Source organism: Sorex fumeus, unplaced genomic scaffold (assembly GCF_029834395.1).
Source record: "Sorex fumeus unplaced genomic scaffold, SorFum_2.1 ptg000265l, whole genome shotgun sequence".
In the NCBI taxonomy this organism is placed as follows: domain Eukaryota; kingdom Metazoa; phylum Chordata; class Mammalia; order Eulipotyphla; family Soricidae; genus Sorex; species Sorex fumeus.
The window spans coordinates 11,466,212-11,479,733 of record NW_026606322.1 but is presented as its reverse complement, the minus strand read 5'-3'; the positions used below and the strand labels follow the sequence as shown (position 1 = coordinate 11,479,733).

The window sequence follows — 13,522 nt, the reverse complement described above, 5'->3', positions numbered from 1 at the left end:
ATCAGTGTCCTCATTCAAGTCCATGAGCAGATACACTATTTTGTTGGTCCCATATTAAGTGCATATGTTCAGCAGTGTGAGTTCTTCCTGATGTACATATCCCTTGATCATTAAGACATAACTTTCTCTGTTCCTTATGAGTTTTAAAGACTAAAATCTATGTTGCTCGATACCAATGTGGTGAACCTGCACAAAAAATCAATTTGGACCCACATCTCACACCATAAATACTTGGGAGGGTAAGCAAACGAAAACAAAAGAAACAAACAGGAAAACATGAATCAAAAATACACATCATTGTAGGGATGGAGCAATAGCACAGAGGGTAGGGCATCTGCCTTGCATGCAGTCAACCCCAAGTTCGGTCCTCAGCATCCCGTATGATCCCTTGAGCACTGCCATGAGTAATTCCTGAGGGCAGAGCCATAAGTAGTAACCCCTGAGTATTGCCAGGTGTGGGTCTTCCCCCTGCCCCTACAACCAAATATTCATCATTTAATTTAGAAACATTTTTCCTTAAAGTGTTCTTCAGAGAAAACACCATATAAATTTTTGATAAAAGAGAAAACCAATCTCTTTGCATTCATTTTTATTAAACAAATAAGGCTGGTAGTGGAACTACTTAATGCATAAACATGTAAGTCCCTTTATTAGAGAAATTATATATAGGTGAATATGGTCAATGGTAACATCTATGAGTTATTCCTTTAAAAATCAGAACTAATAATTAGGAGAGGGTCTATGCTCTCTTCATTACATTGTGAAGTGTCTTGTGTAGTCATATTCTATTGTTGGAATGACAGCTTGTACAAATTTCAAGAAAATTAGAAGATACCTAAAAGTCTTTAGTTAAGGAAAATCCATTGATAAATGGCTCTATGATTTAAGTTGCATTATTACAATTTTATCATGCAGTAATTTCTCAGAAAATATGTGATAAAATCTTCTATGTAGGACAGATAGGAGTTTCATAATCAGCCACTGATTATGAAAATATATGATAAAATCCTAAGTATTGAAATAAACTTATACTACTACCTAAACATTAGATACTACATCTTTCAGAAGCTCACCAATCCATGACATTTGAAAATAAAACTGAGTAAAAGTTATAATAAACCCAATTATCTTTTACATAAATAAAAATTAGTCGTGGTTAAGTGAACTGAAAATGTTCACACTGGCTTTAAGTTTACTGAAGAGTATTTTAAAAAGCGGCAGGATAAAGAAAATAAAAATATTGGAATAAGACAGAAAAAATAAGTGGAAACTCAGCAATTGGATTGATAGTGATTAGTATTATTTACTTATATTGAACACTATATTGAACAATCCCAAGTGGGCACCAGTGACATCTCCATTGTGAGACTTGTTACTGATCTGGCATACCGAATACACTATAGGGAGTTTGCCAGGCCCAGCCATGCGGGTGGGGTACTCTTGGTACCTTGCTGGGCTCTCCAAGAGGGATTGGGCCACGTGCAAGGCAAACGCCCTACTCGCTGTGCCACTGCTCCGCCCAATCTTTAATGATATTTTGAAATTTCACGTTACCAGAAATGTGCTTCCTCATCAGGTAAAAGTTTCTTTATACATGTTAAATTTGGAATATATTTAAGAAAAAACATCTAAAATATGTCTGATCATTTAAATCGTTTACCTATCAACTTTCATTAATAATCTAAATTCACTGAGCTTCTTCTCCATCAAAATTAAGTTCCATAATCGCAAGTCCTAGTCTGGCAAACTGCAATGTTAAGTACTTGAGCTCGAGCTTCTTGTAACAAGGCAGATTTAACTGGTGTGCTAACAACTGAACAAAGCACAACTATCACAGTATAACATTTTTTGATAAACTGAGGTCTTATGCTAAGACATTCAGATATCATGGGCTAAAATAAATCATAGCTATACATCAGACTAACATTTTTTCAGCTACGCTAATAAATATAACAGATCGGTTACACTGTAACATTAAGGCATTTCAAGTAAAAGAAAAAACATTCTAGGAACCAATTTATCACTAACCATAAGCAAAGGTAAGGATACATATGAACACCAAGTTCTCCCCCTCCTTCAGCAACAGTCTCAATGATTTTCTTCATCACCTCAGCATGCCTAATGCAAAAGAATAAATCATATTAGCATAGATCTATTAGGAAAAAAAGGAAAAACAATGTTTTGTTCGTACAGTCACCTACCTGTGACTTACTCTGAGCAAACGATAGCTATACTGAAAATTATTTCCTACGTTCCTCAACAAGTCAGACTGTCAAGTCATGTTGACAGTTTTACTGAAGATGTTGACAGATAGGAGTTTTAAATAGCTACGGTAGTCACAAAGGAACAGAATGGTGTTAACAAGTGTTTCTATGAGGGTGAAACCATGAAGGAAAGACACCAAAAGAAGGGAAAATCAGGCAAGAGAGAAGTACAGATCTATTCTGAGAAAGAGTAATGAGATTAAGTAAAATTCTGAAGTGCAATGAGGAGCTGAAGAGATAGTATAGCAGGTAGGGTGTTTGCCTTCCACACAACAGACTAAGGTTCAATTCTTGGCACCCCATATGGTCCTCCACAAGCCCCACCAGGAGTGATCCCTCAGCATAGAGCCTGGAGTACGTTCTGAGCACTGCATGGTGTGTCTCCCCCCTCCTACCCCCCAAAAAAACAGTAAAAAATAAAAATGAAATTCCATGGAAAGGGGATGATGGAGATAGGTCACATAGCAGAGAATGTGTTTTGCATGTGTAAAGGAATGAATTCAATCCCCAGCACCACTGTGATTCCTTAGCAACACCAGGTGTGGTCTCTTTGAAAAAAAAAAAATACACATACACACACACACATGCATCCAGGGCCTGAACTATAATTGTAAGAGGTTAAGGCACGTACCCTGCATGCACCTGATTCAATTCAAATCATGGCACCATACAGAGCCTCCTAAGAACCGCTAGGAGTAATCCTTGAGCACAGAGTCGGGAGTACCTCAGGATGTGGCCCCCCCAAAAAAACCAAAAACACCAGAGGTCCAGCCAGAAGTTCACAGTTAATGGTGAACAAAGTACATTTGGCTAAGAATAAGTTAAAACTCAACTGTGACCAAAGCCAGCAAATTTTGTTTTTTGTCCTACTGTAAAGAAGATACTTGTTTTGGCATTTTGCCCTATACACAATTTTTTTCCATGGCCAACTTTTATCTTTCCTATGCTTTATAAAAGATGATTATCAAAGTAATCATTTGCACATAAAAATACTGAGAAAGGACAATGTAAAAGATGATACAGATCTTGATTTAAAAAAATGAATATAACCTCTACACAGAGGTAGTCAACTTGGAAAATGACAGTAGGTATATTAGCACTGAGGATCTGAAACCCTCCATTTTAATATTTTTTGGTGGGGGGGGGTGGAGATAGGGGACTGGGGATTAAACCCAGGGCCTCACACATATAAAGCATGTTCTCTACTATTGAGCCACATTCCTAATCTCTAAAAAGTACAATTTAAGGTGGGGAACCACGGCAAGGACTAAAATGTCCTTGTACTCTCATTTATAGGTCAACGCTTATTTTTGTATATATCATATATATCCATTCCATAATAATAATTTTAGTAAAATGTTTAACACTAAGTACTAGTTAATCACTTCTCTCTTTTCCTCAACTAAGATTTACACATCAGAAAGGTATATGCATGTTTAATAAACACTATCATACTAAAACCTCAATAAGTGACATAGAATCATTCTCAATGTTCAACAAAACAAAAACCAAAAATGAGAAAACCTTTAAAATCAGATTATTCAAAACGAAGTGATAACAGAGTCACCTTTTGCAGTTGACAGTGTCAACACTTTTTGGTTTAATTTTAGATGCGATTTTTGGGCTGGCAGTGATAAGGGGATCATTCACAGCTCTTTGTGTGTGGGGTGTTCTTCCAGAGCTCAAAGGACCATGAGATACTTAGGATTCAAAGTTGGATTGATCATTCAAAACGAAGTGATAACAGAGTCACCTTTTGCAGTTGACAGTGTCAACACTTTTTGGTTTAATTTTAGATGTGATTTTTGGGCTGGCAGTGATAAGGGGATCATTCACAGCTCTTTGTGTGTGGGGTGTTCTTCCAGAGCTCAAAGGACCATGAGATGCTTAGGATTCAAAGTTGGATTATCAACAATTTTGACATTAATAAGCTGAGAAATAAAGTAGGCTTCCTATATGATAAATTTTGGAAACAAAAAGATTGCAAAGAGTTAAGAAGAAAATGCTAAAGGATTTAAAAAAACAGAACTTTCCATCTAATTAATTAATGTAATACCAGAATTTCTCAATGATTTGTAAAAATTCACTATAAGCAATAAACAACCTGAAGAATTATTTAACGTCTAAAGAAAAAAAATCACACACAAAGACATAGGTCTTAATTGAGCCTGTGGAAACTCTGATACAAAGAAAATCCCAAATTATAAAATAAACTTGATTTAATAGGGCTGAAAACCTCTGTACAGAACAAAAAAGGAGCCCAGAAACACTCTCCTTCAAAAAAGAGAAAAGAGATCACCTAGAAAAAGCACAAGACTCACTTTGTATTTCACATTTATATGTGTTAGTAGAGTAGTTAGTGGGGACTGAATGAAGTCCCATGGAACCCAGATAATGCGGAACTTCGTGACCTTGGACTCTGGACTCACCAGGACCCGGGACAGAGATCCTCTGCCTGCTTCTCCCAGTCTCCAATTGATCACTCAGGGATCACACCCATAAACCACACCCTGGTGGCACCAGATAATCTCCTCATCTGCCACCTTCCAGAACTCAGGATGCTCATCCCAGACCAGAGTATAAAATGAGGCTCCCAGAACCACGCCACTGGACTCCACACCAGGCTGCAGGGTGGGTGAGAGCCCTCCCTACCCCTGGCAGCTGACGTCCACTACCCAACCACTGCCACCCTCCAGGCCGCTTTCTGGACCGCAAGGCTGAAAGCGGCCACACGACACATTGTAAGACACTTCCTACTCATTTTCCACAAATACTACACCATATCTGAAGGGGTTCAGACAGTAGGCAACAAATCACAGAGAAAAATATATAAATATATGCCTCTCAGAGAGCCTGGCAAGCTACCAAGAGTATCCTGCCCGCACAGGCAGAGCCTGGCAAGCTCCCCAAAGCGTATTCAATATGCCAAATACAGTAACGACAACAGGTGTCATTCCCCTGACCATTAAAGAGCCTCCAATTGTTGGGTAAAGACAAGTGAGGAGACTGCTAAAATCTCAGGGCTGGGAGGAATAGAAACTTTACTGGCGCCCACTCGAGTAATTCGACAGGATGACAGTGATACAGTGACAGTAGAGCAAAAGCTGTCAAAATCTTTGTATTCCACATTCATACATGTCAAAAGAGCAAAATGTGTCCAGCTGATGAATGTTTTTAAAATCTAAAAAGGTTCTTCTGAACTATTCTTTTAAACTTAAAATTCGAAGATGATGAAATGCACAAGAAAATATTCTAAATAAATTAAACAAATTGTTTTTTCCCCCTTTTTTTAGCATAAGGATATTATCAGGGAATTAGGAATTTTATGTGTTTAATAAGGAGATTTTTTTCTTTTAGGAAAAAATGTATCCTTACAACTCCTAAACCATAAATTCATGAACACACACACACCTACACACACTCACAAACCTGCATGGGTGAACTGAACACATAGGAGGCGGTGGGAGATGAGGGTGATTTTCAATGGTCACTGTTTTCTTCACATGATCTTGACTAATATCTTCATACATGTGCTCAACTGTTAAAGGCTGTCGTTGCTGAAACCATAAAAAATACTTTAAAATTACTGCTTAAAAACTTTTAGGTCTAAATTTCAACACTAATATTAATCCTACCTTAGAATTAAAAAAATCGAGACTATTTAGAATTACCATATTATTTTGGAGAAAGTTTACAATTTAGTTATACCAAGAAGGGGAGAGAAATATATATATATATATATATATATGGTAAAGGTAAAGGCCCTCCCGTTGATCATCGATTTGCTCGAGCGGGCCCAGTAACGTCTCCATTGGAGACTTTGTTGTTACTGTGTTTGGCATATCGAATACGTCACGGGGAGCTTGCCAGGATCTGCCGTGATATATATATATAAATGTGTAACATCAGCCACCATCTAAAATACTACAGATTCTACTAAAATTTAAAAAAAAAGTTTCATAGCTTTTAAAACATTTTATAATTTTGATTTATGCGCTCATTTTTATTTCTTTTGTTATTTAGGGCTGGAGCGATAGCACAGTGGTAGGGTGTTTGCCTTGCATGTGGCTGACGTGCCAAACTGGGTTCAATTCCTCCGCCCCTCTTGGAGAGCCCAGAAAGCTACCGAGAGTATCTCGCCCACATGGCAAAGCCTGGCAAGCTACCCGTGATGTATTCGATATGCCAGACACAGTAACAACAAGTCTCACAATGGAAACGTTCCTGGACCCACACAAGCAAATCGATGAACAAAGGGAAGACAATGCTACAGTGCTTGTTCTTATTTATAGTCACCAGAAAAATGTTATGTGACTTCAGCTATGCTTTAAAATTCAATTAAGTGGATGATCAAAAAAAAGAAAAAGTTAAAAAAAAAATCATTCCTGAACGCATATACAGCTAATAAATGAGCTAATAAATCCCAAAGAAAACAAGTTCAATTTTCCTCATAAGCTGAAGGGATAGGCTTAGAGATTTATATATAAAGAAATAAATATATTATTTCTGCTAATTCTTGATAATGAGCTTTCGTGGATTATTCAGTTTCACATAAAAATCAGTGTATTCATACAATTGTAAAACAAATGATCTCGGAAACTTAGAAGACAGCATACACACATGGAGCAAATGAAGAAACAAACCCCAAATTAAAAATATTTACATAAAAATGTATTTTTTAATACTTTTACCTCATCATAGCCAAACAGCCATAGTCGAGGTGTCTGGTAATATTTATCATAAGTGATGTATAGGTCATATGTTCTGGTTTGCAAAATAGCATCTTCACCTCCAGCCTCAGTTTTGGTTTTACAAGACTCTACTATTTTCCTTGTGTCGAGAGTAGCCTGGTTATAATGGAGAAACGGTTTAATACCATTAAAGTTAACAAATATAAATGTCATTTTAGAAAATCTATTGCTTTTTCATCCTATCTTTTTCCAACAGCAGTTATAACTTTAAACTCCAAACAAAAATGTAAATACATAAAAAACATATCTGAACGATCAAGATATTATTAATACAAATCCCCAAGTGTATTAAATGTTAAAGTAAATTTGATTTACAAACCTCATCTGTTTCCAAAAGTCCACTCTCTTCATATTCTGTTATAAAAAGGAAAAGATATTAAATCTAAGATTATTTCTGAAACCAAATTATACAATGTTTTTAAATTGCCTGTTACTTTGTTTTTCAAGTGAAGATAATAGAACAAACTCTGTACTTCCAGAACAGCAATTTCCCAGACAGCCAGAGAAAGTTAGCATGCCCATAACTTGGTCTGTGCTACAGGTCACTAGTTATACCAATGTCATAAGAACACTATACTGTAGTTTTCAGAAATTCCACAGGCTACATATACAAATCCATGAAACAGACTCATGAAGGTAATTCAGTAAGTGAAATAAGTCAGAAAGACTCTGGGTAAACTTTCTCTCCTATATGGAATATAACTTATGAGAGCAATGAACAAATCACAATAAAAATAAATTTTATGGGGGGTGGGAGGGATACTGGGATCCGTGGTGGTAGAAAATGGGCACTGGTAGAGGGATGGGTATTTGATCATTGTATAACTGAAAGCCAAGCACAAAAATTTGTAAGTCTACAACTGTACCTCATGGTGTCTCACTAATAAAAATAAAAAAAAGAAAAAATCCAAACAAATAAAAAAAACTTTTAAACTTTGGCATAGTGGGGTGTAGGATAGCATTGTTTTGTCCTTCCTGCATAGCCTCAGATAGTGTGGGCTTATTGGGTTGCTCCCATCACAGTGCTCCCATTCCTCTGTGTTTATTTGTAACCTCTTTCTTTGTGCTCTGCTTCCCCAACTGGTGAATCCCCTTTATCTCCTAATCAGACTTTGTTATCATGTAAATACTTCTTTTCTCTTCTCCTTAAATCCTCTGTATAGTTAATTCAGAGCAATGTCCTTTTTGCATGGACACAAGACAGTTAATGCTATGCTTTGGAAACCTCAGAGTTAATTGACTCTGAATGATATTCACTCCTGGACATCTGTTCTCTCCACTTAAGTCTCAGTTCCCCTTACTTCCTAGCAACCCAAAAGCAGGGTCCCTCTGAGGGACTGGATGGACTCAGGGCAAGCTGTGAGCTTCCCTGGCACCGAAATGGGGCTGGCCAAAGCGCCATAGTACTTAACTATAAGTTAAGAGCATGGACAAATTCTGTTGTGATCCAAAAATAAGAACTAAAGTAGGACCCTGCTAGGGTTAGAAAAGATTAATCTGGCCTGAGCACTGTAGTCTGAGATCTATAGCAAGATGTCCCCAGGAGAGTCAACCTGGGGACATCATTGATACAAGCTTAATGTATCTCCTACCGTGTCCATACAAAATAATTATTAAGTAAAATTAAGATGTTAATTAAGTTATTGGACTTGAAGAGGAGAAACACCCCTAGGTATTTTTTCAACCCTTGAGCCTGATTGGCGATCAGAAAGGTCTTTTGATAATGTTGATTGACTACCTCCCATGCTGGGGAGTTGGAGAGAGAGAGACCAGCGCAGCAAGCTGGAGCGCAGAGGGACTAGTAAGGAGGACAGGGGGAGAACGTAGGGGAAGAATGCAGGAACAGGCGTGTGGAGAGATGAGATGAGGCCTCAAGAGGGAGTGCGGGAGACAGGAGGAGATGAGAATGAGGGGCAGTGTGAGACTAAAATGGGGAGCTTAGTGAGATTGGAACAGGCATGTGGGGAGAATGGAATAAACAGGAACTGACCATCAACCAGCCAGGTGCTGGTTTCCTCCTTTGTCTACCCACCCATGGCCTGGGGCGTCCCAAGTGGGCGAGCAGCCTGAGACCACCAAACGCAGGAGCCAGGGGAACGAGCAGTGGGGGATGAGGGGGAGAAAGTTAGAGATCAACCTGAGAGTGGCATTAGAAATTTATGTTGGGTGTACTGAGGCTTACACAAATTTAGAGATGTTGGTCCTCCCAAAATTATGTAATTCTGTAAACTAAAAAGGTAAATAAGAAATTTAAAAGAAAACTAAAGTCTTCCGTGATTTCTACTTGGCTGCATTTAGTTTTAACTACCCATTTTTTAAAATCTTAATCGAACTTAAATATTTCTAAAGATTTTTTCCCTTCACCTTTGAAACGACTGTTCTGTGTCTTTTTACGGTGTCTGCCCCCGAGCTTTCCCCAGACCTCTCTACCTTTCCCTTCACTATTTGCTCTATGCTGGTACCTTTTGTCATTTCAATCTCTGTTTGTGGCTCCACTGAATAATTAGTGGGCAACCCAAATATAACATGACCAAAACAAAGACTTTGTCCCCTATTCAGTCCTGCAATTCTCCCCATCTCACTTAACATGATCTTTTTCAGATATTCAGGTCAAAACCTATGGAGCCACACTTGACCCCCCCGATTTTTTGTTTAAATTTTTATTAGTGAGACACCACGAGGTACAGTTGTAGACTTAACAAATTTTTGTGCTTGGGTTTCAATTATAGAATGATCAAATACCCATCCCTCCACCAGTGCCCATTTTCCACCACCACAGATCCCAATATCCCTCCCACTCCCCACCCCCCCATCCGACCCTGCCTCTGTGGCAGGGCATTCCCTTTTGTTCTCTCTCTCCTATTGGGTGTTGTGGTTTGCAAAAGAGGCAATGGGTGGCAATCATGTTTGGTCTATAGCCTACTTTCAGCATGCTTCTCCCATCCTGGGAGGATCTTCCCAACACCCTTTATTTTAGAAATTGAGCTCCCATTTGATCCAGCAATACCACTCCTGGGAATATATCCCAGAGAGGCAAAGATGTATGGTCAAAGTGACATCTGCACTTGTTTGTTCATTGCAGCACTCTTTACAATAGCCAGAATCTGGAAAAAACCTGAGTGCCCGAGAACAGATGCCTGGTTAAAGAAACTTTGGTACATTTACACAATGGAGTACTATGCAGCTGTTAGAAAAGTCATGAAATTTATATACAAGTGGTACTGCATGGAAAGTAACACTTGACCCTTCTGTCCTTCACATGTCACAGGGACTAGAAGCAAATCCTTTAGACCCTACCCTCAAAATATTTTCAGAATTCATTTCTCATCACTGTTGATTTACATCCAAGCACAAACTGTGTTTCTTATACAGATTATAAAAATATCCCAACTGCTTTGGCAAATTATAGTGATTACGCTAAATCACTATAATTGATAGTGATGCAATTATAGTGATTAGACTAAAATATTAAATCTCTTTCTAATCTGCTTTTCTATAATAGCAGTCCCTCATTTTGAGCCAGGACCCTAGATGATTTAGTTCCTGACCTATCACTTTGCCTCTGTGTCCTACTACCCTTCCCTCACTGTTCTCTGGACACAGGCATCTCTTATCAGTTTTATATAAGACCACATGCTGCTCCCACTAAAGAGCCTTTTACCCTTGCTCAGATATCCGAATAGCTTGTTCACTCTGTGCCAAGCTACCCAGCCAATCTACTTAAAATTGTGACGCTACTCATTCCACCCAAGACCCTTTTATCTTTTTTCTTTACTGTCTCCCCTTTGTTACCAGTTCCATGAGATCATGTCTGATCCTTTATTTCCAGCACCAAAAACACATATAACGCATTGCTCAATAAATATTAACCAAAGAATTAAAATTACCTGTTATATTAGAAACCTAATAAATTTAAGCAAACTTCCAAATAGAGCAACTTTTTAACTATTCAAGGGAAATTTAACAGACAGTCAAATATAGCATTTTGTGTGTACCTGCTACACTGATAGAATATAAAACTTTGTATCATCATATACTTAAGAACTTGCAATTGTTTTACTTACTGCTATAGTGGATTTCAACTTCCTATAACAGTGATTTATTAGTTTAGTAATAAATACACATGCAATCTCAACAAACTTAGGAGAGCATTTCAAAACTCTCAAGGAACAGTCTAGAAATGCTGTGCTACACAAAAGGTCTTATTAAGACTCACTCTCTTCATGTTTTTGTAGTAAGATGTTACTAAAAGGAAGAAAATACAAATGCACATGAAAATTTTGTTCTGCTCTGAAAGTTTTAAGAATGTGTGTGTGTGCTGTATGAATGAAATCCAATCATGAACAACGACTTTGTAATCGTGCATCTCCTGGTGATTCAATTAAAAAAATAAAGAATGTGTGTGTGAATGGAACACTATGCAGCTGTTAGGAAAAAATGGAGTCATGAAATTTGCTTATACACCGAGAGTATCATGCTGAGGAAAAGAGGCAAAAAATGATTGTACTCATTTGTGAGATATTAAAAAACATCTTTGGGATGCTTTTGTTAATGACGGTAACAAGATATTAAACAAGGACCAAGAGGAATGGTACATGGTAGAAAGCTTGCCACAAGTGGGGAGGTGAAGTGTAGTTAAAACAAAGAAGGGAACAATATGGCAATGGCAGTTGGAAATGACCACTCTGGACAAATAACAGTGCTGAAAGGAGGTAAAGTGGTATGCACAATACCCTATCAGTTTTAACAGTACTACAAATCGCAGTGCCTAAAAGGAAAATATGGGGAGGGGGAGGCTGGGGAAAGAGGGAAGGAGGGAGGTAAAGTGCCTGCCAAACAGGGGGGAAGGTGGGGTGGAGAAAGGTAGGCAGGAGGGAAACTGGGTACACTGGTGGCAGGAAATGTGCCCTGGTGAAAGGATGGGCGATGGAATACTGTATAACTGAAACTCACTCATGAACAACTTTGTAACTGTGATCTCATGATGATTCAACAAAAAAAAATGTGCATGCATGCCTGCATGTGTTACTAAACCCAGGGCCAACAGTTTAAGAATATGTGTGTTGTGCACGTGTGTTTGTGTACTGAACTCCGTCACATGCAAGGTAACTGATCTACTATTGAGCTCTAATCCCATCCAAGGAATCTTTATTAGAACAATACTTTGCATTCAAGAGTTAATGGCTAATATTTATCTCAATAGAAAAGCTCCTGACAAGGCCGTGTTCTCAACAAAGTAGTAGTAGTAGTAGTAGTAGCAGTAGTAGTTAGTAGTAGTAGTAGTAGTAGTAGTACCCAACTCAAGAAACTATACACTGATTATATTTAAACTTAAGCATAAATCGAACGCTCTCCAGAATGCTAAAATTTCTGAATTTTAATTTAACTGAATGGAGTGAAATTTTAAACCCACAAGAATCACAAATATTTTAAAAATAGTAATTCCATTTTAATTAAAGGAAATCCAGAACACAAAATACCTTCCATATCTGCAGCTTCTCCCTCCTCTTCCTCTTCTTCTTCCTCACACAATGCTGAGCAATCTTGGAGTTTCATACTGTCCTTTGAAATTAATTATATTGTAAATTACTCAAATATGTTCAGTAGTTTAAACTCTAAGAATTCATATGCCAGCAATATACCAAATAATGTGAAACTAATAATTCTTACTCTCATCAAAACTCCTACCCAGACAAAGTCATTTAAAATAATGTGATAAGTGCTATAACTAAAAAATTCTAAGGTGCAGTATTAACATTAACATTAGTCATTAACAAAATATTTAAATGTTATCAAAGGAACAAAAAATTATCTAAGCAAACAAATCAAGTTCTTAGTTGCTGGGCTAGGAAGATAGCGCAAAATGGCTAAGCCCATACTCAGCGTGTAGGAGGTCTAGGTTTGATTCCCAGCAACACATGGTTTCCTAAATATCAAAAGAAATGATTCAAAAGAAAAACAAAAAATTGTTTCCTCAATTCCCTACAAAGCAGTTTTTAGTTAATTAGTATTGGAAAATATGTTCAGAATTACATTACGTCACAAATGTAATTTGAAGGAGAAAAAAAGATAATTATAAATCACAACATATTTGTAAATTTTCTTCTTACAAATCACACTATTCTAACTTGATAACAATATCCTTGTCAGAATTTATAGTTATCAAAACATGTAAAATTTTAGCTTGGGACTGTACAGCACAGGGCTAAAGGTGCTTCACTTGTCCATGAACACTGGTTCAAATGCCAGCACAGCATATAGTCCTATGAACATCACCAAAAATCATTTTTTTTAGAACAGAGCCAAGAATAAGCCCTCCGCACAGTCAGGTATGGCCCCCAAACAAATAGGAACACATTTAAAAATAAATGTTTGGTTTAATTTCTTTCCTTTTCTTTGTCCTCCTCCTCTTTAGTTTGGCAGTGTTCAGGGCTAATACTCTAGGCTCTGTGCTGGAGTCATGAACAAACCTTGGCCTCTGCATTCAAAACATGTGCTCAGATCTTT

The 13,522-nt window shown here is 37.6% G+C and overlaps 1 protein-coding gene across 1 annotated transcript in view; it reads right to left on the bottom strand.

Annotated features, from left to right (window-relative positions):
* Positions 1–572: 572 nt before the first annotated feature.
* Positions 573–13,522, bottom strand: part of ATG3 (autophagy related 3) — a 35,157-nt gene continuing 22,207 nt past the window's right edge. The window contains exons 7-12 of the mRNA XM_056109298.1: positions 12,496–12,577; positions 7,335–7,369; positions 6,956–7,111; positions 5,694–5,821; positions 2,050–2,118; positions 573–835 (exon numbers count right to left, since the gene is read on the bottom strand). Of these exons, the coding sequence (XP_055965273.1) occupies positions 754–835; positions 2,050–2,118; positions 5,694–5,821; positions 6,956–7,111; positions 7,335–7,369; positions 12,496–12,577 (552 nt within the window). The 3' untranslated portion in view covers positions 573–753. The remainder of the gene's footprint in view (positions 836–2,049; positions 2,119–5,693; positions 5,822–6,955; positions 7,112–7,334; positions 7,370–12,495; positions 12,578–13,522) is intronic.